This window comes from Neurospora hispaniola (assembly GCF_033458365.1).
Source record: "Neurospora hispaniola strain FGSC 10403 chromosome Unknown B0T23scaffold_9, whole genome shotgun sequence".
Classification (NCBI taxonomy): Eukaryota; Fungi; Ascomycota; class Sordariomycetes; order Sordariales; family Sordariaceae; genus Neurospora; species Neurospora hispaniola.
Genome location: NW_026944414.1, coordinates 1,481,404 through 1,508,655, shown reverse-complemented (window position 1 = coordinate 1,508,655; position 27,252 = coordinate 1,481,404). Strand labels below are relative to the sequence as shown.

General features: G+C 39.7%; 6 protein-coding genes and 1 non-coding gene across 7 annotated transcripts; 5 read left to right on the top strand and 2 right to left on the bottom strand.

Annotated features, from left to right (window-relative positions):
• The first annotated feature begins 151 nt into the window (after positions 1-151).
• Positions 152-223, top strand: B0T23DRAFT_t373. The gene has a single exon. It is a non-coding gene; the product is annotated as a tRNA-Met (tRNA).
• Positions 224-654: 431 nt separating this feature from the next.
• On the top strand, positions 655-2,736 carry B0T23DRAFT_399684 (asparagine synthase-domain-containing protein; the record flags this gene model as incomplete). Its single annotated transcript, XM_062838438.1, has 4 exons — positions 655-1,383; positions 1,509-1,970; positions 2,065-2,595; positions 2,668-2,736. 4 exons carry the CDS (start codon positions 655-657, stop codon positions 2,734-2,736), a joined length of 1,791 nt encoding a protein of 596 aa, XP_062688888.1.
• An 8-nt stretch (positions 2,737-2,744) lies between these two features.
• B0T23DRAFT_246468 (uncharacterized protein) lies at positions 2,745-3,672 on the top strand. Its single transcript, XM_062834137.1, has one exon. The coding sequence runs from the start codon at positions 2,838-2,840 to the stop codon at positions 3,321-3,323; it is 486 nt and encodes a 161-aa protein (XP_062688887.1). The 5' UTR covers positions 2,745-2,837; the 3' UTR covers positions 3,324-3,672.
• B0T23DRAFT_246467 (uncharacterized protein) lies at positions 3,673-4,920 on the bottom strand. The gene has a single exon (XM_062834136.1). It carries the CDS (start codon positions 4,763-4,765, stop codon positions 4,022-4,024), a length of 744 nt encoding a protein of 247 aa, XP_062688886.1. The 5' UTR covers positions 4,766-4,920; the 3' UTR covers positions 3,673-4,021.
• A 629-nt stretch (positions 4,921-5,549) lies between these two features.
• B0T23DRAFT_246444 (CoA-transferase family III domain-containing protein) lies at positions 5,550-7,228 on the top strand. Its single transcript, XM_062834135.1, has 4 exons — positions 5,550-5,800; positions 5,856-5,887; positions 5,938-6,569; positions 6,626-7,228. The coding sequence occupies exons 1-4, from the start codon at positions 5,636-5,638 to the stop codon at positions 7,129-7,131; spliced, it is 1,335 nt and encodes a 444-aa protein (XP_062688885.1). The 5' UTR covers positions 5,550-5,635; the 3' UTR covers positions 7,132-7,228.
• A 118-nt stretch (positions 7,229-7,346) lies between these two features.
• B0T23DRAFT_423670 (uncharacterized protein) lies at positions 7,347-9,854 on the top strand. Its single transcript, XM_062839837.1, has 2 exons — positions 7,347-7,608; positions 7,675-9,854. The coding sequence occupies exon 2, from the start codon at positions 7,734-7,736 to the stop codon at positions 9,537-9,539; it is 1,806 nt and encodes a 601-aa protein (XP_062688884.1). The 5' UTR covers positions 7,347-7,608; positions 7,675-7,733; the 3' UTR covers positions 9,540-9,854.
• Positions 9,855-10,166: 312 nt separating this feature from the next.
• On the bottom strand, positions 10,167-12,465 carry B0T23DRAFT_246437 (serine/threonine-protein kinase orb6). The gene is made up of 4 exons (XM_062834134.1): positions 11,767-12,465; positions 11,202-11,699; positions 10,666-11,142; positions 10,167-10,607 (listed from the first exon to the last, which is right to left on the bottom strand). The coding sequence occupies exons 1-4, from the start codon at positions 12,348-12,350 to the stop codon at positions 10,295-10,297; spliced, it is 1,872 nt and encodes a 623-aa protein (XP_062688883.1). The 5' UTR covers positions 12,351-12,465; the 3' UTR covers positions 10,167-10,294.
• Between the last annotated feature and the right edge of the window lie 14,787 nt (positions 12,466-27,252).

Genomic DNA, 27,252 nt, shown 5'->3' with positions numbered 1-27,252 from the left:
TGGTGCCTTTGTTCGCTGTCTGCTACCCTATTGTGTGTTGCGTTCCGTGTTCGGCTCAAACATGAGGAATTTCCACCCTGGTTATGACTCATTCAGTCATCCACGCCATCTTAAGGCTTGTCCCCAGATAAGAACTCAACAACATCTCAAAAGCTGCATGGCGCAGCGGAAGCGCGCCGGGCTCATAACCCGGAGGTCACTCGATCGAAACGAGTTGCAGCTAAAATCTTCTTTTTTTCTGAACTTCTGTTCTTCGGTGTCGAAGGTCTCACGACCTGTTTTCCTTGTCTCGGGATTTCCTATTTCCTTTTTCATTCTTTTTGGTTCGACTCTTTTGCGTGGCGCTGTCTGCTTCAAACCCTGCATCCATCAGACCACTCACTTCCAGTAACCATATGATCAACAATCTCATGTCCGAAGGCCTTCTTCCTGACTGACATTCATGCATCTTGTTGACGCAGTTGAATGCGGCTCGCAAGTTCCAGTCCGCTGACTAAGCACTTCATCGCACCTACAACGCACGGACGTCCTATGCACATATTGGCCTACAACTTCGCGTTGCTGCTTGGCCAAATCTCAACTGCACGACAGCTTCTCACCCCTCTTAAACCCTCCATTTTTCTGTGTTCATTCCCACCATCAACTCCGCCCACAATGTGCGGCATCCACGCCGTCTTCACCCCCCCGGGCGTCACCCACATCGTCTCTTCAGACTTGACTCGGTGTCTTTGCAACCGCGGTCCAGATTACCTCGGCCAGATTGAAAGGCGCGTCACCTCTTCAACCAACAACGACTCATCGGAGTGCTGGACGTTAAAGCTCACATCCACCGTCCTCGCCCTCCGCGGCGATCACATTGCCAAGCAGCCGCTCTCCGACCCAGACGCGGACAAAGGCTCCGTGCTCTGCTGGAACGGCGAGGCTTGGCGCATCAATGGTGAACCCGTCAGTGGCAACGATGGAGAGGAGATTTGGCGGATGCTGAGAGGGGTGGAAGCTAGTGCTTCTGTGACTACTACTCCTATTTCGATGGAAGAGGAGAAGGAAAAGCATATCCTGGATGTCTTCCGAGCCATTGAAGGTCCGTTTGCCTTTGTTTACTGGCATGAGGCGGGCCGGAGAGTCTTCTTTGGTAGGGACCGGCTGGGAAGGAGGTCGCTTATGATGAAGAGGGATGAGCGGACTGGAGAGGTGGTGTTGTCAAGTGTTGCGGAGGGGTTGAGTGGTGGTGATACTAACGCCAACGGGTGGAAGGAAGTGGAGGCTGATGGGATTTATGTGCTTGATTTGGGCATGTTGCCTTTGTCAGGCGAGGGTGTAACATCCGCGGTGTTGCAGCCGATGCGAAGGGATTGGATCAAGGGTGTTGACCCCGCCGAGTTTGTGAGTACCTTGCGTTGCCGCCTGTGACTTTTCCTGTGTTGTTGAATTTCATATCTTGGGAATACGCGCGGCATGGCTATACATGGGTAAGGGTGTTGTTCAAACTCACTACTCTCTCTTTACAGGTTTCCAGCATCGGCAGATTTAACAAGTCTCTCCCACCCGCCTCGGGCTACGCGCCACTGTCAGCAACTTCCCCCTCGGTAGCTGCGCTGAAGCAACAACTTATCGACTCCCTGTCTCTGCGCGTTCTCAACATTCCGCAGCCTCCGAATGCAGACAGAGTAGCACACGACACTCGCGTCGCGGTTCTCTTCTCCGGAGGTTTGGATTGCACTGTTCTTGCGAGACTAGCACACGAGGTTATGGACCCGGAGCAAGGGGTCGATCTCCTGAACGTGGCGTTCGAAAACCCGCGCGTTGTGGCCCAGCTTCGCAAGGATCATGCCAAGAACAACGGCGGCAATGGTGAGGTCGATGTCGACAGCATCGACTTCTACGAGGCCTGTCCCGACAGAATCACTGGCAGAAAGTCGTTCGCCGAGCTGCAGAGAGTCTGTCCTGGACGGGCCTTCCGGTTTGTAGCTGTAAGTTGTTGTTCATCCTTTTGGTTTCCCGTTCACCATGTTCCATTCGCACCGATCCATCTCTCTCTAACATATCACTCTTCCTACTCACCAGGTAAACGTCCCCTATACCGAAACCCTTTCCCACCGCCAACAGGTGATCTCCCTCATCTATCCGCACAACACCGAAATGGATCTCTCCATCGGCTACGCCCTCTACTTCGCCGCGCGCGGCCAAGGCGCGTGCACCCACCTAGACGGCTGGGTGGAAGAGGAGTACACCTCCCCGGCCCGCGTCCTTCTGTCCGGCTTGGGAGCCGACGAACTCTTCGGTGGTTATTCCCGCCACCCGTCCGCCTATGAGAGGGCCGGATATGCCGGTCTTGTTGATGAACTCTTGCTAGACGTGGGTCGTCTGGGCAAGCGGAACCTTGGTCGCGATGATCGGGCCATGTCTCACTGGAGTAAGGAGGTGAGGTTTCCTTATCTGGACGAGAGACTGGTGAAGTGGGCCATGGACACTCCGGCGTGGGAGAAGTGTGACTTTGAGAACGAGGGAGGGGAAGTCGAACCTGGCAAGCGAGTTTTGAGGCTGCTTGCTCTAGAGTTGGGTATGGAAGGCGTGGCGAAGGAGAAGAAAAGGGCCGTAAGTTTGACAACTTTTTCTGGGACTCATCGTGATGAAAGAAAAACTTCTGACTGACGCCTACAAACACAGATTCAATTCGGCGCAAGAACCGCCAAGATGGAAAGCGGAAGGGTGAAAGGAACCACCCTGATCTCTTAAAGAATCACGATCCTAGTGACTGAGTTCAGTCCACCCGCTCGATGGCTTGCTTCCAAATCCGAATCCGAGAATAGTCCAAGACCTCTTAGAACCTTGCGGTGATGATTTTTACAGATACTTCCGAGTCACCGGTCCAACCAGATCCGACAACCCTTGCATGTTGCAGGGCTTGCGAATTTGCTGGGCTCCGTGTCGTTGTGGTTTTGGTTTTGTTGCAGGATCGAAGCCCTTCCCGGGGCTCGGCTCGCTTGCCTCTCCTTGCTAGTGCAGTTGTCTTTTTTTTTGCAATTCTAATTGCTCTCGACAATGATGTACAAAAGGCAGATCTGAGCTTGGTCGAAAGGGGTCTTTGGATGGGTTCGGACTTTGGAAGCATGCACTACAGGCAAGATGGGAGAGAGCTGTTAGTGCAGCGCTCCTCACCTCTGTTTACTTACATAGTCAAGATAGTATATTCTATTGTACATAGGCGATCCAACCATTGGGATTATAACTTCACTGCCAGAGTTTTACGAGCTACAATGGCAAACCTGCCCATATGGCCTGCTTCGCTAGAAAGACAGCATGCAAACAAACTCCATCTTTAAAGGTAAAGTGGTGAGTGGCTGGTTACAAACCGACAGCATGCAAATCACTTCACATTATCACGCAATGAAGAAAATCGATATACTCACGGGGGCATATGAAAGAAGGCGACAATGGGCGTAATGTCCACTCATCGGGTCTGTTTCATGTGTCAGCTAGGAGGGAACACGCAACTCCAAGACTGTATATACATATCCTTACAACAACAATCTCAGGGTCCCTTCTGTTGGTGAATTTGGTATCGTTCAAGTCCTGGTTTTGTCTGATATCTCCGTCCGTACCAAATGTCCCGATCTCCTGTGCCGTTGCAAGGGGTTTGGAGCCATCTTTTCGATACCTGCTCAACGGTGATCGTCGTGCTTCAGAAGGGTCGTCCGCCCAAAACTTCTTCGGACTTTGTATGATGCCGATTTAGAGCGCCGTTGGACGAAGGCCGCTAACCGAATTGTGATCTGTGCCTTGACGCAATTTCCGGGTATCGGGTATCCCCCGTTCCACCTTCTTTATAGCACAAAGCTCTCCTGCGACAGTTATGTGACTTTGTGGGGGCGTCCGAGAAGCCGAGTTGGGGCTGAACATGACCCAAATAATGACAGGAAACTCCGTAAACGCCAAGCATATTTTCCCGATCCCCAATCAAATCCGAACATGGGTGTAGAATAACCGTTCATCTGAAGCAATACCAGAAGAATAAAACAAATCACCTCCTCCCCGTCAACCCAGGCGCCGCATTGAAGCGCTCCTCGCGCTCCGTCATGAACATGATCTGCACCCAGTACTCCTTGCTATCCGGGTCCCAAAACTCAAACTGCTTATCCTCGCGCTTGTCTAGCTCGCGCGCCGGGATCTTGAACCCGCACGTCTCGTACGGCTCCGCAGCGACCAGGAGGTACTGGTAGTTCCTGTCCGGTTCCTCGACCCTTTGGCTGAAGGCGCTCATGACCTGCCACTTGGGCGTGACGCCCGGGGCAATATCCGGGTACTGCAGCTGGAACAGCAATCCCTGCTGGCGGGTGATGGGGTCGCGCACTTTCGTGATCTTGTATCCGGGGCGACCAATCTTGACCACGTTCTTGCGCACGCCGCCGGCGCCCAGTCCCAAAGCGGCGAAACCCGCGCCGACGACGCCGACGGGGAGACCCGTCTGTGGGTCGACTTCGCCTTTGCCTTCCTTTTGCTCGCGGGCGGCACGGCGAGCGAGGTTTGTTTGATGCTTCTTGCCTTGGGTGTGGGCGAGGTAGGAGCCGTCGTTCTGGTGCACCGTCAAACACAGACGGCATTCGAAGGAGCCGAGATGGTTACGGAAGATGTAAGGGTCCTTGTCGAGATCGATAGTCTCAAGGGCGAGCTTGCGCAGACGCTCGCGACGGTCGGCGTTGGTGGCGGAGTGGGAGGCTACGCCGCCGCCGCCGAATTTGGATCCCGCGCGGTTCTGGTAATCCATGTTGTTTTCGTTTCGTTTCTCTTATATTCAGACTAGATCGTGTGGAATTTGAGGGGGGTGATGTATGTGTGTCGTGTCAGCAATGTGGTCGAGATAAGGCGATGGACCGTGGGTGAGGTTATGGGTTTCGATGATGGATGATATCAGGTGTAATTGATGGGACAGGTGTGGACTCCCCAAGACGCGCCGTGGAAAAGTCTCGACAGGCGTTCAGGCGAAAGAGACTGAGCTTTCTGATTGGTCAGCTGATGGCAGCTGCCAACCTTTTGCAAGTGTTAGCGACAATGCAGGAGGTTTGAGTTGACATCGATTAATACAGAGCAAAGCCATGGCCTGATGAGGCTGTGAATTGCATTTCTGTTGAACAATTGTGGTCTAGTTGTCTATTCAGTATCTGAAGAGCGCGCATGTCCCTTCCTCATCTCCTCTTGGACTTGATAGAGCTGTTTCGACATGGTGTATAGGGTCATGGCCGCTATCGTTTCCATCACACCACAAGGTCGAACAATTTTATGTAACAGGAAAGCGTATTTAACTGTATTTTCAATATCTACTTTGGACGGCTACTGTCACCCGGAATAACAGTTACTACTCGGCATCGTGGGGTTCGTTTCCGATGCCGCTGAGTTTGTGGGCGCTTGCCGTCTCAATACCGGAATCGCGCTGGAAGGTGCACTATAAACCTCGGGATCCGGCGGCTGGACTCCCGGGATTGCGGGGAAGGAACAGGAACGGCTTCCGTTATTCTCCACCGATCGCCGGTATAGAGTAGCATTCATGTCATCCTGTCTTGGCTGAAGCTCCCGTGGGCCTAGTTAGCTTATGACGGACCGTTTGTTTCTCGATGTGTTGTAATAGACTCTATACAATATGATGCGCCGCAGTTTGTTCAAGGCCATCCGTGCTTCGGCGCTGAGCCGTTCCTTTCCGGCGACAACTCGTCGTTCCTTCGCCAGCTCCCCAGTCCGTTTCGCGGATGGAACACTTCCTCTTGAGGGTTATCGTGTGCTAGACATGACCAGAGTGCTGGCTGGGGTAAGAAGATAATTCACCCGTACACTGGGACGAGCTAACATGATCTTTCATCCAGCCTTACTGTACACAAATTCTAGGAGATCTTGGGTGAGTCCATCGACCCTGAATTGCGCGAGCGCCAGCTGAGACCCTTTGAGCGCAGAAGTGATCAAGATCGAGCATCCCGTAAGAGGCGACGATACTCGAGCATGGGGGCCACCGTATGCCAGCTACAAGTCCGGTTCGTCCATGGAGGGACCGGGTGAATCGGCCTACTTTCTGGGAGTCAACCGAAACAAGAAGTCGCTTGCCCTTTCATTCCAAGATCCAGCAGGCGTGGAGATACTGCAGAAGCTGGCGGCCAAGTGTGACATCCTCGTGGAAAACTACATCCCGGGATCGCTCAAGAAGTACGGCTTGGACTACGAGACCCTCCGCCAGATCAACCCAGCACTCATCTACGCATCCATTACCGGCTACGGACAGACTGGGCCGTACTCAAAGCGGGCTGGCTACGATGTTATGGTGGAAGCCGAATTTGGCCTTATGCACATCACCGGTAATAGGGATGGCCCGCCGGTCAAGGTCGGCGTGGCCGTGACGGATCTCACCACCGGATTGTATACGAGCAACAGTATCATGGCGGCCCTGCTTGCCCGTGCCAAAACAGGCAGAGGGCAATGGATTGATGCTTGCTTGAGCGACTGCCAGACGGCCACCCTAGCGAATATCGCAAGCAGCTCCCTGATCAGCGGAAAGAAGGACTCGGGCCGGTGGGGAACAGCCCATCGTAAGTGTCCCCACGTTGATCCCTTCTGTCGGGCAATGGGCCGCTAACAACCATAGCCTCGATTGTTCCGTACAAGGCATTCGAAACCAAGGATGGTGACATTCTCTTTGGCGGAGGAAATGATCGATTATTCGGCATCCTATGCGACGGCCTGGGTCGGCCCGAGTGGAAGGATGACCCAAAGTACAAGATCAACGCGCAGCGGGTAGCGAACCGGGTCGAGCTCGAGGCGGAGATCGAGAAGATTACAAAGACCAAGACGACTCAGGAATGGCTGGACGTCTTTGAGGGTAAAGGGCTGCCTTATGCTGCGATTAACGACATTCTCACCACCCTCACTCACGAGCATACCCTTGCTCGCAACATGGTGGTTGAGGTAGAACATGAAGAGTGTGGGCCCATCAAGATGGTGAACTCGCCTGTCAAGTACTCGGAGACAACTCCCACGATTAAAAGTCCGCCACCTACGCTAGGACAGCATACCGACGAGGTCTTGAGGAATCATGTAGGCTTGAGCGACGAGAAAATACGCCAGCTGAGGGAAAAGGGGGTAGTGAGGTGATGGCTATCGTGGTAGTGTAAGTATAGATGGTGGTTAATAGTTGTCGAGTTTGTTAGTTGTTAGCGCAGCATCACAAAATGAAGTCCCTTCAACATCGTTTCAATTTTGCCTTGACGTGCGGATGGGTTAGGGTTATATATGCGTCTCACGTGGTCAATGCTGTCGCTACACTGACACTGAGCTACAACTGCACTCAATGCCCTTCCGGCTTCCCCGTACTATTCCAGCTCAGGTTCTGAACATCATCCCATTTCGGGAAGCCGCGACGCCTTTCATTCCTTCCAACTCTCGCCTTTTTTTAGGTTCCCCCACCTATTTCTTTTCCCGTCCTCTTCTATTCGTCCTATGTGCAGTGACTCGAAATCTCTTTGGTGGAAAGGTTTTGTCATGGAGAGTTTTGCAATAACGGTTAGACGAAAGATTTCATGACATTGTCGACAGAAGCGTAGTTCATAAACAAGGACGATAATATCATTAGTGAGTCTACACATACTCCAGATGTCAGTCGCAACCAACCACTAAAACTGATCGTGTATTACCAAGCTTAAATCATAAGCACCATATTACACACCTACCTATCTTTAAATCCAACCTTCACCACCATGGCAGACCAGACACCAAACGTGGGAAGTCAACCGACGTTGAAGCCATCAACGCCGAATGTGACTCCCGGCTCGGGGCCCACCACTTCGTCCTCCGCATCAACCACGTCGGCACGGCCATACGTACCACAGTTTTCGGCTGCTACACAGCTCATCCTTCAGCGTCTGAAGGCCAAAGAGGGGAAAAACGATGGCAGTAGTAGTCTCGGTTCAGTTGTATCATCGAAAACGACGGTGATAACGGGCAGCAGTCATATCAAGGTTGAGCAAGATGCGTTCGAGGACGCGAAGAAGAGGCTTGTGGCGGGCACGGGGATAAAAACCTCGACAACCATGAGCTTAAAAATGCCCCTGGTCCGGCCGAGCATCAAGATGCCAACGCCAGCACCTACGACGACAGTCAAGAAGAACCTTTCTCTGCCAAGCGCGTCGACAGCACCACGTGCTGCTTCAGGTTCAGGTTCGAATTCGACGACCCTTTCACTGCCGCTACCGCCGCCGCCGCCGCCTCCTCCTCCAAAACACAAATCATTAACCTTCAAGAGCGGCACAACGAGTGCCATAAAGAACATCAACAGCGGTCTCACGGCATCAGGCAAAGTCTCGGTAGTCAAACCACCCAAGCCTCCTGCCGCCGCCGCCGCCGCCGAAAGTAAATCCAAAAAGGCAAAGACGTCAACAGGTAACCCTGTCGGACGTCCCCCCAACACCAGCAAAGCCGCAGCCGCAGCCGCTGAATCCAGCGCGACCACCACCAACACCACCACTGGCGGTGGTCACAGACGGAAACGCATCAAACAACAACAAGACGCGGACGAATTTAGCAGTCTCTCCAGTCTCTCGGATGTATCTGAACTCGAAGACGCCGCCGCCGCCACCTCCACCCTCATAGGCGCTGCCACCACCCAAACCTCCCTCCTCACCATGACCAAATCCGGCCGCCAAGTCCTCAAACCCACAACTTACAACCCCGCGGCCGTCGACGCCGCCAACAAGAAACACCGCAGCACGGCATCAACACACCACTACGGCAAGCGCACAGCCGAGCAAGCCTTGTGCAAGAAATGCACCCGGATGCATAGTCCCGCCCAAAACCCCATGGTGTTCTGCGACGGGTGCAACGAAGGGTGGCACCAGCGGTGTCATGACCCCCGCATCGAAACGGAAGTCATCCGTGATCCGACCAAGGGTTGGGTATGTTCGCTGTGTGTGGCGAAGAGGGAAGGGGGAAACAAGGGTTTGAGTGGTAAGAAGGGGCAGCAGAGACGGGAACTACTAGAGCAGCAACAACAACAACAACAGCAAGCAAAGGTGGTGACGAGGGAAAGTTGGGCGGATAAACCACCTCAACAAAAACGCGCTTATCTGTCGACGTTGCCGCCGCAGGAGCTGGTGGGATTGATCATGGCTGCGTTGGAGGTGAAGCCTGATTTGCCGATATTTCCTGGTTCTTCTCCGGGTACTAGTACAATCAAAGGGTCCAACAACAACAACTACAACAATAACAACAACAGCAATGGAAAGGGACACAAGGGTTCCTCCGGACCAAATGGCAAGAGTCTAAAAGATGTGATTCTCTCCCGAGAAACGAGCCAAGAAAACCAAGGCGGAGAGGAAGGTGACGAAGAAGAGTACGACCCGCTAGTGGCTCTGTGGCCTGAGCCGGGCAAGGGTCTGTACAGCACGCTACCCTTTGACGTGGACGATGATGATTATATGGTGGACAACGGCGACTTTGAGGCTTTCAGTTCGATTGTGTATGATGATAGAGGGAGAAAGGTGCTGGAGAATGGCTTGAGGGTATAGGAAGACTCTGAACGTGTCTCTCGCGGGAATCGGCAGTTCCTCGCCTCAAGAAAGGTACTGGGCGAGACGAGCTAGGTAGGGGAGGGACAGGAGGTCAAATACAGGGTAAGTAGCTGGGCTTGGCCTCTGATATCAGCGTTGATTATACTACGTGTCATGTACGATAAGCATGAGTTGTACCCACTGTCCTAGGTTTGCCACTTTGAAAGGACATTTTACTTGCTCGCGGTTTCTTGAGCCGTTTGGATCATCATATCATGGATTGTGGGGTTTCCGTGCCTCCGAGAAAATGCAGCGAACTGGCGACAACCCATTTGGTAGCTTTGAGCAGGTGCAAGTTGTATTTTAACTTGGACAAGCGAATGCTCGATTCGGTTACTAGATATGCAAACATCTCTATCATCACGCCATACGCAACATTCATGTCTCTTGCCGCTTTTATTCGCCCCCGTTGCTCGCTTCAGGGCTTCCCAGTTCCTCGCCCAGAAGATGCAGTCCATACATTATGTTTCTGTACTTATTCAGCCATATATGCGGAATGGAAAATTCGCCTACTATCAGCAAAAGCGTCTCTGCCATCAGAAATTTCAACAGCACCGCGAGCTAGCAAAGACGTCAAAGCCAAGTATAAGGGGTACCCAGATACTGCCGCCCCGCAACACAACCTCTTCTCCCTTTCGCCATCGCTATTACGCCCCCTTCCCCCCCAAGAAAACCAATATTCATTATTCAGACAGCGAGAAGACGTAGCGCAATCATCGGAAGTTGTTGTCGAAGCGCTTGAACGTGTATCCAATGAAGGGCAAGCTGAGTTCTGGGCTCTCCTCCTGCTGCGCAGGGGCAGCGGCGCCCCTAGCGGCCTGCTGAGCCTTGAGCAGCGTGGCGTTATCCGTCTGGTCAATCTCGTCCGTAGGGAAGTATGTCGTATCGATGGCGGATGTAAGACGGGGCTCGAAGGGCGCACGGATGCGGCGCAAGCTGTCGAACTCAACGCCGCGGAAGAAGGCGTGGCTCTTGATTTCGTGAGCACCACCACGGCCGAGACGGTTCTCAGTGTTGCAGATGAGGCTATGACAAGTCAATATGGTGAGCGCGTAATTTCGGGGGAAGGCAAAAGCATGCATACCTTCTGATAAGGTTCTCGGCATCTACACCAAGGGTGATGTCATCCGGGAAGTAAAGCGAATGCCTCCAGTTCACGATCTTGCGGTAAGTGTCGTGGCTATCCTCGGCGCAGAAAGGAGGCCAGCCGACCAAGCACTCGAACATGATGGTACCCAAAGACCACCAATCGCAATCAAACGAGTAACCATGGCCAGTGAAGATCTCAGGAGCAATATAATCTGGTGTACCGACGGTCGAGTAGGCCATCAAACGTCTGGAGCGTCTCCAGTCATTGATCTGTGCACGGTTGCTGACCGTCAGGTTGATTTGGTCAATAGCAACCGAGTTGCGGTTGTCGCGCGGCTTGTTGGATTTGCCCTGGAGCAGTTGTGTGTAGTAGTTGTTATCATGGAGCTTGTGGAAGCCGGTAGAGAGACCGAAATCTGTAAGCTTGACATGACCACCCCTATCAAGAAGGATGTTGTCTGGCTTAATATCTCTGTATTCACAACCATGTCAGTATCTCTTTTCCAGAGCGTTGCTTCCGGCGAAGCTTACCTGTGAATGAAGCCCAGCTTATGGACCGCATCGATAGCCAAGACGATTTCGGCAATGTAGAAACGGGTAATATCCTCCGAGAAGATTTCGTATTTGATCAGCATGGTCATCAAGTCACCACCGGGCAAGAACTCCATGAGCATGTAAAGGAAGTTCGCATCCTGGAAGGTGGTGTAGAGCTTGACAACCCATGGGCTGTCCGACTCGGCCAAGATATCTCTTTCTGCTCGGACGTGGGCAAGCTGGTCCTTCTTGAACATTTCCGTCTTGATGAGCGACTTCATGGCGTAAACCTTGCCGTCAGCCTTCTTCTGCACGAGCTTAACCTCGCCGAAAGCGCCCTTGCCAATGATCTTGATGGTCTGGTAGTTCTCGGGCTTGTCCTTGGTTCTCAGGAAGCGCAAATACTGGCCCTCCTTCCGGCCAGCGGTTGACCAGATCGATTCGCGACGGCGGGCATCGTTGGTCTCACCGAGCTTCTGCTCCATCTCGCTCTGTCTGAAAAGGGTGTCAGCACCGATCACGGCGGGGTGTAGGGGCAATAGCGCGTCGCTGCAGCATTCACCTCTGGTTGCGCTCCCTGGCGCGCTTGACGCTGTCCTTGAAGAAGTCAGAGGCCAGCTGTGAGCACTTCTTCTGGTTGTTGTTGGCATTGGGGCCATATTTGTCGGGGTTCCGCTCGGGAGCAGGAGCGAACTCGGTCAGGGTATTCGAAGGCATCGGGGCGCTCAGATAGTTGCCGTAGGTTTGCTGTTGGCCCGAGTTTCCGGATGTGCGAGGGCGTTGAGCGGGAGATGGGCCACGAGAACCGTAGGGAGAGGCTCTTCCGGCGCTGCCAATGTTCTGATGGGCGAACTGGTGGGCGAGACCAGTGTTGGGGTCGTTGCTAGTACCGTCAATGTTAGAATGAGCTTGAACGAAGCCGTAGTCGGCGGCACCGGGGGCGTAGTGGCTGGCATACTGGTTCTGTTGATAGTAGTTGCCGGACTGGGCGTAGGCCTGGTTGTACTGCTGGGAACCACCGGCTTGTTGACCTGGGAAGACGGGTTGGGGGAAGGTGGACGGGGTGGTGGGATAGGTACGATCGTTTGGAGCCATGCGGGTATCGTTGGTGCCCAGGTTGAGATGGGGGCGGTTGTTGTTGTCCATCTTAGTACCTTGTCTCTACGGTGGATTCCGGGTGTATGTAGCGGGAAGGGCGCAAGCGAGCTCAGACGAGATTCCGAGGGACGGCAGATGGAGAAAGGATCAGAGTCGAGCTCCCAGACCGATCGATGGGATCTTTGCGCACAGAAAGGGGTTTGTGTACAAGACAGGAGGAAAGGAGGTTGCTTTTTCTTGGGACCAGGGTCCAACGAGGATCGAACGACGGTTGGCTAGATGCTATGGGAATCGATGGCGGCCAGGCTCAGGTGGTTGAGTGGCACCGTCCGAAGTGGAAGTGTCCCGCTGGAACGTGCAGTCGATAGGTGCAGTGTGGAAGTGGAAGCAAAGTGGAAGCGTGACGGGACGGAGCCTCTCCAGCCTACTCACAGGAGCACTGGCTGGAGGCGATTCAGGGCGCTGTAATTCGGAGGACCTACGGACGACGGACGTATCAGAAGAACGGAAGCAGGTGGGGCAGGGTCCCTGCGGTATCAGTAGTGTATAAATAAAGACCTAGAGGTAGTAACCACCTAACAGATCTATAAGTAACCAAGACATCATACACTGTGATGATATGAGACAGTCACGGGCGCGTTCGAAGGACACCTTGAATAACAATAGGAGCATCTTCACGTTTCTGTTTTCTGTTGCCACAGGAAGCTTGAATCCGGTACACGATGCCCAGGAATAAGGAGGTCGTAGAAAGAGGGGTTCCATGTTTGGGATAACATGCCCAGGTCCAGTGGTGAGCTCCAGGACGAAACAGGACCATCTACCAATCAGGGAAATGGGGGTCTGAAAACAGACCCAAATCAGGTTATAAGGGGTGCAATAGGGGAAAATCCGTCAATATGTCCGGATGAGTACCGTGTGAGACTTCTCACCTCATTATGTGAATCAGTTAATAATCTCTGTTCCTTGTATATGTATTTTTTCGGAATCGGATTAAAATTGCAGTAAAAAGACAGGGATTCCGAAAAGTTACACAGTACTAAAACCTCTACTAGTCAAATCAATATATTTTATAATATAATACTTTTCATTACAATATTTACGCTATATATTACTCTTTTTTTCCTTATTAATCTATAAGCTATATTTTGGTTGTTATTTACGATAGGTATTTCGGATATTAGTCTAATTACCCCTATTAGATTAATATCGATATTTCGATCTTTTATCACTAATAGCCATCCTCCTTACTAATAATTGTGTTTTATATTAAATTTTTGATAATAAAAAGATAGATTACAATAATAGACATTGAATTTAATATACTATAGTATAGTAATAATAGGGATTAGGTATCCCTAATAGCTTTTTACCTCTAATTAGTATAATATAGGAATACTTTTATAGAAAGTTCGTCTACCCAATTTAATTTTATATTCGGCCGCCGATAGAGGGGGGGGGGGAGGCCGGAGTACCCGGTTATATTCTAACTTAGATAGAAAGTAACCCCGTCCTATTCCAATATTCCTAACCCGGATTCATATTACTCAAATTAATATAATTATTACAAAAGGTACAATTAATAATCTTTTCTATCGTTATTAAGTAATATAATAATACACACTCGATGGTAAATTATATTATTAATAAGTATAAGGTTGGAATAGTATTATATTTTATTATATTAAGTACTTAGGTATTAACCCTAGAGTGTAGATAGTTGTGTGAAGTTCTAGCTCTCTATTATATAGCTTACATTTATTACGACTGCGTTTATTTATTATTATCTATTAATACTATAACTAAATATTATTCTAATTATTTACTATATAGGATGTAGCTTTAAGACGTTATATGGATAGACTTCTTATTTGAGTTTAGTATAAAAAAAAAAAATCGAAGCTTAAATTGATATTGAGCTTATATAAAAAAAACGAAGTTATTATATCCCCCGCTAACTAACTATTAGGGTCGTATATTTTGCTCGAGTACAAAAATAAAAATAAAATAATAATAGACGATAGTATAAGAAATTTTATATTATAGACTATTTTGGGATTTAGTGTACAATTGCGAAATATTTAGATTAAACCCTCCTTAGGTCTATAAATAAAATACTAAAATAATAACGAAATAAAGGAAAACTGGAATAAAGGAAAAAAAGGAATTTAGTCACTCCTAAACCTAAATAAAAATATCTACCGGATAGTAGAAATAAACTATTACGAATTCTAGTAATTAATAGGTAGTAATAATTAAACGTAAATATAATATATCGGGTATAGCAATTAGCCGTATCGTTTAATTATTTAGAAACCCCTATCCGTAAATACCTTTCTTTAACTTTAATATTAGTAATTTATCCTTAATAATTTCTAATAGAATTTTTCCTATAATATTAGCTAATTCTTCCGTAGTATATAGCGGGTATAGAATATTTAAATTATATTCCTTATATAAAAGTTCGTATAAATATTTCAACTACCTAATACTATATAAAATATTTTTATTAAATATTAATAGATAATTCTAGCTTTCGAAAAAGAATAGGTTATTTCTAATTACCTACAATTATCCTATATTATTTTACACTTAACGGATTAATAGCCAATAGTATTCTACAATATTAGCCGGGGATAGATCTATAATATTTACTTCTTTCTTAATAATATTATAACGCTTCCTCGCTATCCAATAATCTATTTCTTATTCGTAAGGTCTACGAAAAATATTCAGAATTTCTTTTATATCCTCGGTCATCTCCCCACTTCCGGCTATATCCTCTTAATTATTACTAATAGTATTAGGATCGGGGACGGCGTCGTTAGAGATAGCGGTTACTTCGACTATCGAGGGGAGGGTATTTTTCTAATCTAACTATAATTTAGCGTCCCCCTTCGTCGTACGCCCTAAAGCCTATCGATCTACTTTAGGTAATTTTGTACCTTCCTACAAAATGAAATTAAAATTATTGGTATAGAACGTTTTATTATAAATATTTTTAGTATAGTTCTTATAATTAGAATTTAAAGTGCTACCTAATACTTTATATTCTTCCTAATATCCTATATCGGTTAGTTTTACGAGTACTATTTTAAAATATATAACCTATTCCTCGATTATTTTAGTAGGGACCGGGTTATTCTTAGGATTTAGCCTAGCCTTCTTAATATCTACGTCCGCGGTAAGGTCGATTGTAATAGGCAAAGCCTTTCTTTTTCCTAATATAGTATTGTTAGTAGTAGGGGTATCGATAGTAATATTACTACCGGTATTATCGTTCGTATTATTAATATTATTAGTAGTATTAATGCTATCCGTATTATTAGTATTACTACTACTAATAATATCCTCTTCAATATCGGTATTATTATTAGTACTAGTATTATCTTCTTCAATATTAACGTCCTCCTTAATATTATCCTTATTATTAGCGTTATAGCCGTTATTGGCGTTATAATTATTGTTGTTAATATTTAGCTTCTTCGTAGAAGTAGAAGTGGAAGTCGAGGTTGCCTTCCGCTTATTCTACTTCTTAGTAGGAGCCGGGGTAATAGTATCGGTGGCGTTAATATTATTAACGGTATAGGGGAAGCTGCCGAGCAGTTTACCCTACGTAATCCTAAATAATATTAGATTACCGATAATAAATAAATTATAAAAAAAGGTGTTAATTTTATAGAGGGATATTTTCGGTGTAGCCTCCGACTACGGTTTATTTTTAAAACGGAATTCTACCGTAGAATAATATAGTATTAAAGTTAATTCTAAATATCTTTTATAATACATTACGAATTTCCCTTACAATATTAGAAATTATCCCTATTTTATTTTACCCTTTACTACGTTTAAGGTTCCGATATACGTAACTATAATTAAACCCGTACTAATATCTTCTAAGGCGGTATCGATTTATTTAACGAATTTACAATAAAAACTATTATCCTTAGTATCTTTCTTAGCGGCTTTCTTAGTAGCTTTCTTAGGAAGTATTTTCGTAGTATCCTAGGTACTACAAAGTTAATCCCTACTATAGATAGTAGGGTTATTATACTATAATAAGAAAAATCTTACTATAGGTTAATAATTGTAATATACTGTAATATATAGTTTTACTAGTAATAGTAGATACGAGTAGATAGCGGGGTATTGAAAACTAGTATATATATTCCGAGTAAAGTTAGGTAAAATAATAAAAATAATTAATAATAATATATTAAAAAGAAATAAAGTGGTAATATCTATAGTAGGGGTAGAAATTGGAAATAGAAATTGGGTTTATATATAAAAAATAGAAATTAGGTTAAGGATTTACTAGGAAATTGCAAATATATTAGAATGTATATTTAAAGTTACTTAGGTTATAGAAGGAAAGTATAAAAGAGAGAGAGAAAGGAAGGCAATGGGGAAATTATTTACAAATGTATACGAAATCTACTACCAGTCGCAACCCCCTTTAGGTATTTACATTATTATTTAACCGTACTACACTATATTTTATCTTATTAAAATATTAAATGAAAATTAAATAATAACCTTCTCGTTCTATAGTGTCCAGGAGGATAATTTCTATTGATTCTATACCCGAAATATTTGCTAGCAAGGTCTTATATTAATCTCTAAATATTAACCTCAACTAGGGTAGTATATCGAAATTACGGCCGCTAGATTTCGCAATCAGGTCTTTATATAATTAACCGGCGAGAGTAGACATTGGGGTTTATACGACCGAGTATAACTAATTTACATTCAATTATATATACTATAAAATACCGAAGCTAAATCTATTAATATTAATCTAATCTATTAGGTAGGAAAAAAATATAAATAAACTTATAGTTTTATTATTTATAATAATTAGGTATTTATACTATTAATATAATTAAATAAAAGTAATTAATATTTAAGGGATATCGATATAAAAAATATCCTACTAGCCGTCTAAAAGATAAAAAAATCTTAACCTATTATACTAAAATCTAAATAATATAAATATTATAAACTATAATAGTATAAATAAATAGTAGTAGACCAAAACTCTCGTTATAAGGATATATACTAATTTTATTAGAGGGTAGTAGTCTATACCCGTATTAATAAAATACTATAATAAATATCGGCTAAATATAAGGGTTAATTAAATTTACTCCTTGGTACTTTTATAGTCTTCCAATTTTTCCTTATCGTCTCGTTCAATACTATTAAATATAAGGGAATCGTTAAATTCGGTAAGACGGAAACGAGGATGTTTAGTAGTAAGAATAGACGCAATTGGAATTTACGCTTTATTTTTACCTTTATTATTAAATTTTGAATTACTTAAAAATTTGGAAGTAAATAAGACAATTCCCGAAGTAATTAGGGTAATCGAAATAGGAGCATCCGAATTAGTAGGAGCGGTAGTTATACTAAGAATCAATCTAAATCGGGCGTACTATTTAATAAATTTTGGGGGTATAAATCGATTAGCTATAAATAATAAGTCGACTTCTTTAGTAGACTTAATTGGTTTTTTGAATTTAATAGGCTTATAATTAAAGTCCTATTTTATAGGTCGTTCTCCTATATAGACGGTTCTATCGGCTATTATATTTATTTAATTATTTCGGACCTATTAGGAATTAAAGGTCTTTTCCGGCTTATTAAGCAGTCCCTACTTAATATTTTTAGGGTTAATCTTCCGTACAACGTTTATACGAGTATTAGCTATTACTTAGCAATATAAGTCTATCGAATAATTAATTAAATAATTTTTATATTGAATAAATATAGAGATTTACTCTATAGTTAGAGTTTAGCCTTTGTAGTAAATATATTTAGATTAATATAGTCCTAGGTTTAGTAAAAGACGGTAAAGAATTTATCGACGCTAATACCGGTCTCGTTTCGCTAATACTATAGGAAGTATTTTAGTAATTATAGATATCCTCTTATAGTAACCATCCTATTATTACTATTTACAATTTTTTTAATAGTTACCTAATAGTATATTAATATATTCGTAAAAGTTAAAATTGACGCTGGATATACGAATTACTAGATAATTTACTTAAATATTCTTTAATGTTCTAAACTTCTATAAATAGAAATTATTCTTCCAATTCTTCTTTATTTTAAAAATTCCATATTTACGGATAATACCTAATCCTAGCAATTCCATTATATATATATAAATATTATCCTTCTTTTACTATAATATAAAGATTAATATCGAAATTTTTTAAGTATAACGGTATTTAATAATCAAATTAATAATAATCTTATCCTACGTAGGATTATTTTTAAATATAACCTTTTTCCTCTTTAATCTACCCTTTTTACCCTTTGAATAGGAAGCCTCTTTAATAGAATCGTTGTCCGAATTTAATTTATCATCGTTCGAACTTTCCTCTTTATATATACGCTTATTTATTATTTAGTACGAAAATTTAATATATAATCGACACACATAAATTAGGTATATAATATACCGGTAACTCATTAATATTCGAATCCGGCAGGAGCAATTTATTTAATAATAAACATTCTCGTCTTAACTAAAGGAATTTCCTATAATTATAATTTTTATTTATTAACGTAATATCTATAGAGGGTATAAAAGGAGGTACCCCTATATATATGTAATTAGGCATCCTAAAATGACCTGCCCTTATAAGTATATAAAACCCTAATAAATATATATATATCCCGGCTTAAATATATTATTTATTACTAGCCTAAATATATTAAAGCTGCCCACTGCCGGTTTAAATATATCTATATTCTTAAAATATATTTATATACTATCTAAGTACGTACTACTAGGGTTGGAACTGTCCGTAGGCATTAGTGGTCCCGGTGTGCGGGGGCGGGTATATAGCCTAGCCGGCCGGGCCGGGGGTATTATACGGGTTACTAAGTATTGCTAGTACGAATTTAGGCTATAAAAATAAATTAGTATTAAATAAATGTAAATAATATAAAGTACTATAACGGGTATTTTGATTTATATTAATATAATTATATAGGCTAAGGGTAAGGCCGGGGGCATCGCCTAGGTTGGCCGTATTACCGGATATTCAACCTCCCACATTAATTAGAGTAGGATCTAATTGGAGATTGGAGTATAAATTAAACGGCTATAATTATATTACTAGGATAAATTTATTACCTTCGTTAATTATAGATATAATTATAATATAAATATAATAAAATATATTTATAAAAGGTAATAATAGGATAGATAAGAGTAAATATTAAAAAAAAATAATAGGAGGATAAATTGGGCTATTCTAGTCCTAAGAGTAATAAAAGCAAAATAAAAGGTTAATAAACAAAAAAAACAAATCGATTTAAACGGATTAATATAGGGGGAAAATTATTTATATATCCTAACTATTATATATATAACGCTATCTCAATATTATTGGACTTACTAAATAATTACTATTCGAATCTCCTATCTCTATTAATCCCAACCCAAATATTTTAAGGTCCGGGTATTATTATTAGAAATAGTGCAATCCCAAGGATATTATACAAATATTAAATAGCAACGAGAAGGTAGGTATAAGCAAATATTTAATACCAAGTATACAAATACTATACGCTATTACTATAATTTTTAATATCGATAGTAATACCTATTTAATTTTATCCGTTTATTATAAATAAATAAAATAGGCATATATTAATATAGCCTATATTTGTAGTATAAATTAAAATAATTAGGTCTAGTTCCTTCCTGCGAAGGGGTATAAACGATTAAACCCCTCCTCCAACCGTACCGCAAAGTAATAACGTATATTGGAAATACTCCTTCTACAACACGACAATAAACCCCACACTATATTAAATATCGAAGATTTACCTAAGTACTTCCCCCACCTCTTATCGCCATTCTATAATCCCCCCGTCCACCCTATCCCCAAAACCTCCTTCTATTCTATAATACTATTATAGCTACCCTTACCCTCTAGGGGTAATATAACGAAATTCGCAATAATAGGGATAGAAAGAGGTTCCGGGGACGGTATTGTAATACCCACTAATCTAAACTCGGCCGCCGATAGCATTCCAACGAACTCTTACTATATTATTATCAACCTATTCGAATAGTAATAGTACGAATGGACGAGGGTATATTTTCGCACTAAGGCTATATATCAAAGTACTATATTAGGCAATAATTCGTATCAACGTCGACCCGGATATATATATTGCTAGGAATAAGTTTAAATTCTCCCTAATAATAATATCGGCCGACTATTTAATAATACGCTATTTAATAACCTACAACCTATTAACCCGAATATTAATTAGAACAATTTCGAATTATTTCAAATATCCTAAATTAATAATTTATTCGCCGATATTTCTATAAATTAACCGCTAATAAGAGGAATACGCAACTAATTAATAAATATTCCTATATTTAGAACTAATAATTAAACTTCCTCTAGGGATATAAATGTAGAAGATTAATAGTTAAAAATACTTAATATTATAAATTTAATACTCTTTAATTTTAGCAATAACAATAATAATATATTCATAAGCGCGAACGAATCTTTATATAACGGTTTTGATAATAATAATTATAGTAGTGGAGGAAACGAGGAAGAAGAGGATACGGAATATAACCAAAAAAACGAAAATAATAATTTTAATAAGGATATTTCTATAATCCTACCGTATATTACTAATATATAGCGGCCGTACATCGTTAATACTATAACCGAAGTACTATATAAATAAAAGGGCATTAAAACATCACTTTTCGAAAACTTAATAGTTTTATAGGTAGAAGATACCAATATTTCTCGGTTGTAATAGGAATATCTATTTAAATATTTAAAATTAATTAAAGATATCCAATAGCTATTTATATTATCGAAATATAAAAATATATTAATTAAGAAATTTAAGAAGAATTTCCTACTAGGTAAGTTACAAATACGTATTATTCACTTCGACCCGCTACGACTTCCCAATAAAGAATAACCAATAGAAGATATATATATTTTTAATATAAAATATACCTTTTATACTCTTTTAGCCTCTAAAATAGTATAAAAGTCTATATATTGTAGTATAACATATTATACCGACGGTATTATACGAAAACCGTAGTAGGCACTATAGTAAAGGTAGTCTATTCGAATAATTTCTAGATAGGTATATTCTTTTTATAATTAATCCCGATATTAACAAAGAAATAATATTAATATATTATCTTTAATTCTTCAAATACCCGAATAGTAATACGATTTTCCCATCCGATTTCGTTTATTAGTACTCTCCCAATTACAATAGGCTATTATACTAATACTCCGAAAAGCAGTACGAAATTACCTATTTTAATAGAATTATATATTATAACCTTAATTATATTATAAAAGTAGAGTGGGAGGGTAGAATTAAATACCCCATTATATTAATTTAAAATATTGTAAAATAGGAATATTTCTTACACAATATACAAACTGCTTCGACTAATCTCTAATATCTATAATGCAATAAGGACTATTATAAGGTTTACATTATTAAAGACAATAACCTATCTATTAGCGTCTCCTAGATTGTTGGCCGTATGTAGGATATATTTATCGATTATACTTTTAACCCTACTAAGTTAAAAATTTAAATTTATTTATTAGCGCCGTTTATAGTCCGGTATTTTTTTAGTAAAAACTAATTAAAATTTTATATAACCCTAGTAACGTTACCTCTTCGGGGTAAATTCGAATTTAAAGTTTACTTACAAAAATATTTTATAAATAAATAGGTTAATAAAAATATTTAATCCCTACTACTATAATTATATAGCAATAAATTCGGTTTATATCGTACTATATATCGGTCTATCCTCGGGGTTTATATTTTTTATTAATTTTTATCCAAATATATTAGAGAATATTATTTAAATATACTCTTAATTACCCTTAAACTATATAGAATTAATATAACCAACGTTTTTGAAGCTATATTTTATATAATCGAATTAAATAGCGGGGTTAAAATAGAATTCGATTATAGGTTAAAGAAAATAGTAGTTTATTTATTTATTACTATTCTTATCAGGGATATACTCCAATAATAAAAAATATTTAGCTACTCTGGATATATATTAAAAAAACCTTATTAATATTACTTAATTAAAAAATCCGACCGTATAGAATTATCATTTAATATACAAATTTAAAGTCGCTATTATTTTCAATACCTCGCTACTATCGACCAAATTCGTACCCTACCCCAAGCATAATATACTAAAGTATACAGAAATCTAAGTATCGCTAAAAATTTTAAGCTATTTAATTTATTAAAAAATCTTTTCCCCGCTTTAAATATTATTAAAACTCAACCCGGAGATACTATTCACTTAGAATACTAAAGATTATTAAAAATATTCTTAAAATTAATATTCGATATAAAGTAAAATAACTTCTTAATTACTATAGTATTAAATTAAATAGCAATTGAATATAAGAAATTCGTATTTCTATTAGGCTAGACCTAAATCCCCTCTATCCGTAGATATATTAAATCGATAAATATATAATAGACCGTTAAAGCGATTATAACTATACTAGTATTTTTATACCTATAATTAAAGGATAAATATATTAAACCCAAATTAATTCCCTATATCGTCGCTCTAAATCTATATAAAAATTAACTTTACTTTAATAAAGCTGTAATAATTAAATATCTACCCAAAAGAAATAAAACCCTATTAACCTCTTAAATCCTTACTTATACATTCTAAGTATTTTCTCGCTAGGTAGTTATAGTATACGGCAATTAAAATACAAAAGTAGAACGCAGTATATTAAATCAATATATTATTAAAAATTATAAGGCTATCCAATTTATATTCGTAATACGAATTATATATACGAAAGGACCCCTTATAGATATTACGGATAGTGGGGCAATTAACCGTAGAAATAGTATTACAATATTAAATACAATACCTAATACGTCCGCTTCTATATTAAATTCAATACCCACCTCTATACTTAGTACGAATTTAAAGGGTCGGACTCGTAACCGAAATCGAACTCGGGGGGTCGCAAATCTACGGCCGTTTTTAGTAATACTAGGCCTATTATCCCTAGTCCTTTAGCCAATCTAAAGCGTATTTCTATTTTAATTATATTATTCCCGTTATATATACTTAGACTTTTTATATTAATTAATACCACGTCCTTAATAATATTAAATACGTCTATAAATAGAATATTAATTATAAAGGAGAATATAGTTACCGATAATAATAGTATTAGAATTAATATAAAAAGGAAGAAGGGGGAAAAGGGATATTTATTCGATAAGTAGTAAAAGAAGTTCGGGTTATTGAATATTTATTAAAGTTTATATTATAGTAAAATTATTAATAAGTACAACTCCTTTACTATTATTTTTACTCTACTAAGAGAAAGTAAATATTAGTAAATTATAGTATTTAGGAAGTTAATTCGAATATAGAATTTATATTTACCCCGCTACTAGGAAGTATAAGACCGACGTCAAAAGCAGCAATATATAGGATACAACTACAAAACTAATTTTTAGAGAGAATATCCAGTAAATAATTTCATTTTTTTTTATAGGGTACTTCTATAAAATAGACTTTAAAAATTACGACCGGTTTGCAACTCTATAAAATATAACACCCGAATTAATTAAATAATAGGATCCGTACCTAGGTAACATAGAAAATAATATCGAAACTAAACTAGAGAATATATCTATGCGGTAGTATAAGAATTAGCCCGGGGTTAGAAGGCCGATAATATATAATATAATTTTTTAAAAAATTGTATTCTAGAAGGAAAATAAATTAATAAATATTATTAGAGCATATTAATAGTAGGATTTTATATAGTAATTAAAGAAGGCGTTCTTTAAAAATTATAATACCCTTATAATTATTAATTTAAATACTAAATTAATTAAGTGGTTATAGTATATAATATTTATAAATAAGTATATTTAAAGGCTAAGAAGAGAGGAAATACTCGGTTTAAAATTAGAGAAGGCCAGTTAAACAACAGAAATTACTATAATTATTTTTTTTACCTAGAGGCGGTATTTACTAACCTTCCGTATATTATAAAGAGTATTATCATATTACTATCCGAATTAATCAGATTATTAAAATATAGACGAAAACGGCCAATAGGACAATAAATAAATTTATACGTATAAATAGTATCTTTACTTACAAAGTTATTGTAATTCGCCGAATCTTTATAGTAGTTATATATATAACCGTATAGAAGGGTACTAAGAAGAGGGAGCCGTTTTTGGGGTGCGATAATTATATAGTAGGAAAACGCTGCGATATTATTAGGCTTACTAGAATTTCTACTAAGCGTATATAGATAGTACTAAACGATAATTACTTTATAAATATTAAATTTAAAATATACTTTATATAATTTTGTTTTTTTGGGGGGGCTATATAATTAGTATTTTTATAATAGATCTATATAATATTTATTAATTAGGGGAGGAAAATAAATTAAAATTTAACGTTACTATTTTTACCCCCTATTAAAAACGGACCTTATTCTTTTTTTTTTGTATCTCTTATATATTATTATTAGTTAAATAAAGGCGCCTAGTATTTTTATATATTAATTAGACGAAAAACTATATTTATTTTTATAACTAAAGGAATATATTAATAGTAAGTATACGTTCTATATATTAATTACTAATTTAATATTAGTATATATTAAATAATCGGAAATATTATAAATAAATATAATTTTATATATTAATATTCGACCGATGGTCAATTTAGTACGAAATCCCTATTTTAGAAGGCCTTCCGACTAAATTACCAATTTCACCACCCCCCCCCCTTCAAACTCCTATTATTATTAATTTTAAAAAAAAAGAGGAAGTGAAGGGTCCCTTAGGAATTAACCTCCAAAATTCTAATTTATTCTTTACGTTACTATATTAGCGATAGAACGGGATATAGAACGATGGAATTAAATAGAGGAAGTTGTATTATTTGAGTAGTAGAATATAACGACGGGACGGGAGGTAATTTAAATTTAGTTCCTATTTTTATTTATAGAAATAAGTAGAGGTAATAAAATAGGGTATAGAGCCCTTCTAGATTTAATTCGTATTTGCCCCTAATAGTCTTATTACTTTCTCCTCTTCCTCCGGGCTATTATACTATCCGTTACTACCGCTACTTTATACCGGATATCTTACTTTAATATTATATAATAAACTTAGATAAACAAAAACCCTATTTAATATTAGCGTTAGTAAATTCTAAACAACCTATTATATTCGACTATATTAGCAATAGGTAAATCAACTTCCCCAGCTTAAAATTCCTAATATATTTAAACCCTTATTTCCAATATTAAGGAGAATTCGCGGTATACATTAATTATAAATTATTAACCCCGCTACCCTATTTTACAAACGTCTTATTACTACTAGGTTATTTAATGAATAGGATTATTTCGAACGCCTTTTTATACTAGAATTAAAGGACCGTTAAATATAGAGTATACCCTGCGTTAAAACCCTACGGGCCGTAAAACGAAGTACTAATATAATATTACAATATCGCTATAAATTCTATATATTAATTACTACTAAAGTATCTAATAAATATATACCAATAATATTATATTATTCGCTAATAAAATAGCTCTTAGATTTCGTACGACGGGGTATTATCGACGATAGAATAAGAGCCCCCCAACGGACGATTTGGATATACTTAACGAAGTTTTCTTTCTATTTTATTTTCCTATTCAATTTCGTAAGCGATATTAACTATTATTAATATCTAATATTTTAATTTAATGGAGAATAGATATAATTAGGGTCGATATCCGCTGTACCTAGTACCTACAACTCTAGATAAAGCTAAATCGACCCTCAATATTCGCAAATAATATTAGTATACAATGAACAATAAAATAGAATAATAGCGGCAGTATGGCCTAAGACTGATGTTAATTATACAGCCCGTATTTAAGTATCTAGGATAAGCGTCTAGTCTTCCGTTTAATAGCCGATTTGCAGCCTAATTATAATAACTATATTTAATAATATTGAATTATATAAGCTAATCCCTAATCGATATTCTAATTCGTATTATATTAAATTATATAAATTAATATTTAATTAAAAATAGAATGGAATTTAGAGATTACTCTAATTCGCAACTAAACCGCTATAAATATATTAATTAATACTAAATAAAAGTATAATTATAATAATATTCGGATAGATAACTAGAAATTGATAAACGGATATACCCTAAGGTCTAAATTAAAGCTAAATTAAAGCTAGCTAGGGTAAATTCGCGGATGCTATAATAATAATAAGACGTTGATAAAATAATGAAAATATATACTAACGGAAATATAATAATAAATAGTAATATTAATAGAATATTCCTATATTATAAATAAAGTATATAAAAGAAAGTAGTTGAATGATTGTCCGATTAATCGAAAATATTAGAGCGATAAATTCATAATATTTTAATGCTCTATAATAAAGTACAATAATTTTACCCCGCGAAGTACCTTAAAAATTAATTTTACAAATAGAAATATATTAGTAAATACCCCCGAATATTCCTAATAATAAATTCCTACGTAGGGATGTTGGGAGGCCCGAAGCAATTATATAATTGTAATAATACAAATACTTCGCCGATATAAAGATACGACGATACTTAAGTATTAAAGTACCGCCCGGGCGGAGTAGCGTTATTAAGCAGATTTTATAATATTTAGTAAATGGGAGTAGGATAAAGGTTGGGGGACGCGGGATATATAGGGGGGGATGTTCGGGAAGGGTAGGTTAGAATTTAGTATTGGGTGCCCCTATATAATTAAATTTTCTAATACTATTTACTTATACTAGCTAGGACAATATAATACGGAGGTTAATATAACGGAAGGTGTGAATTAGG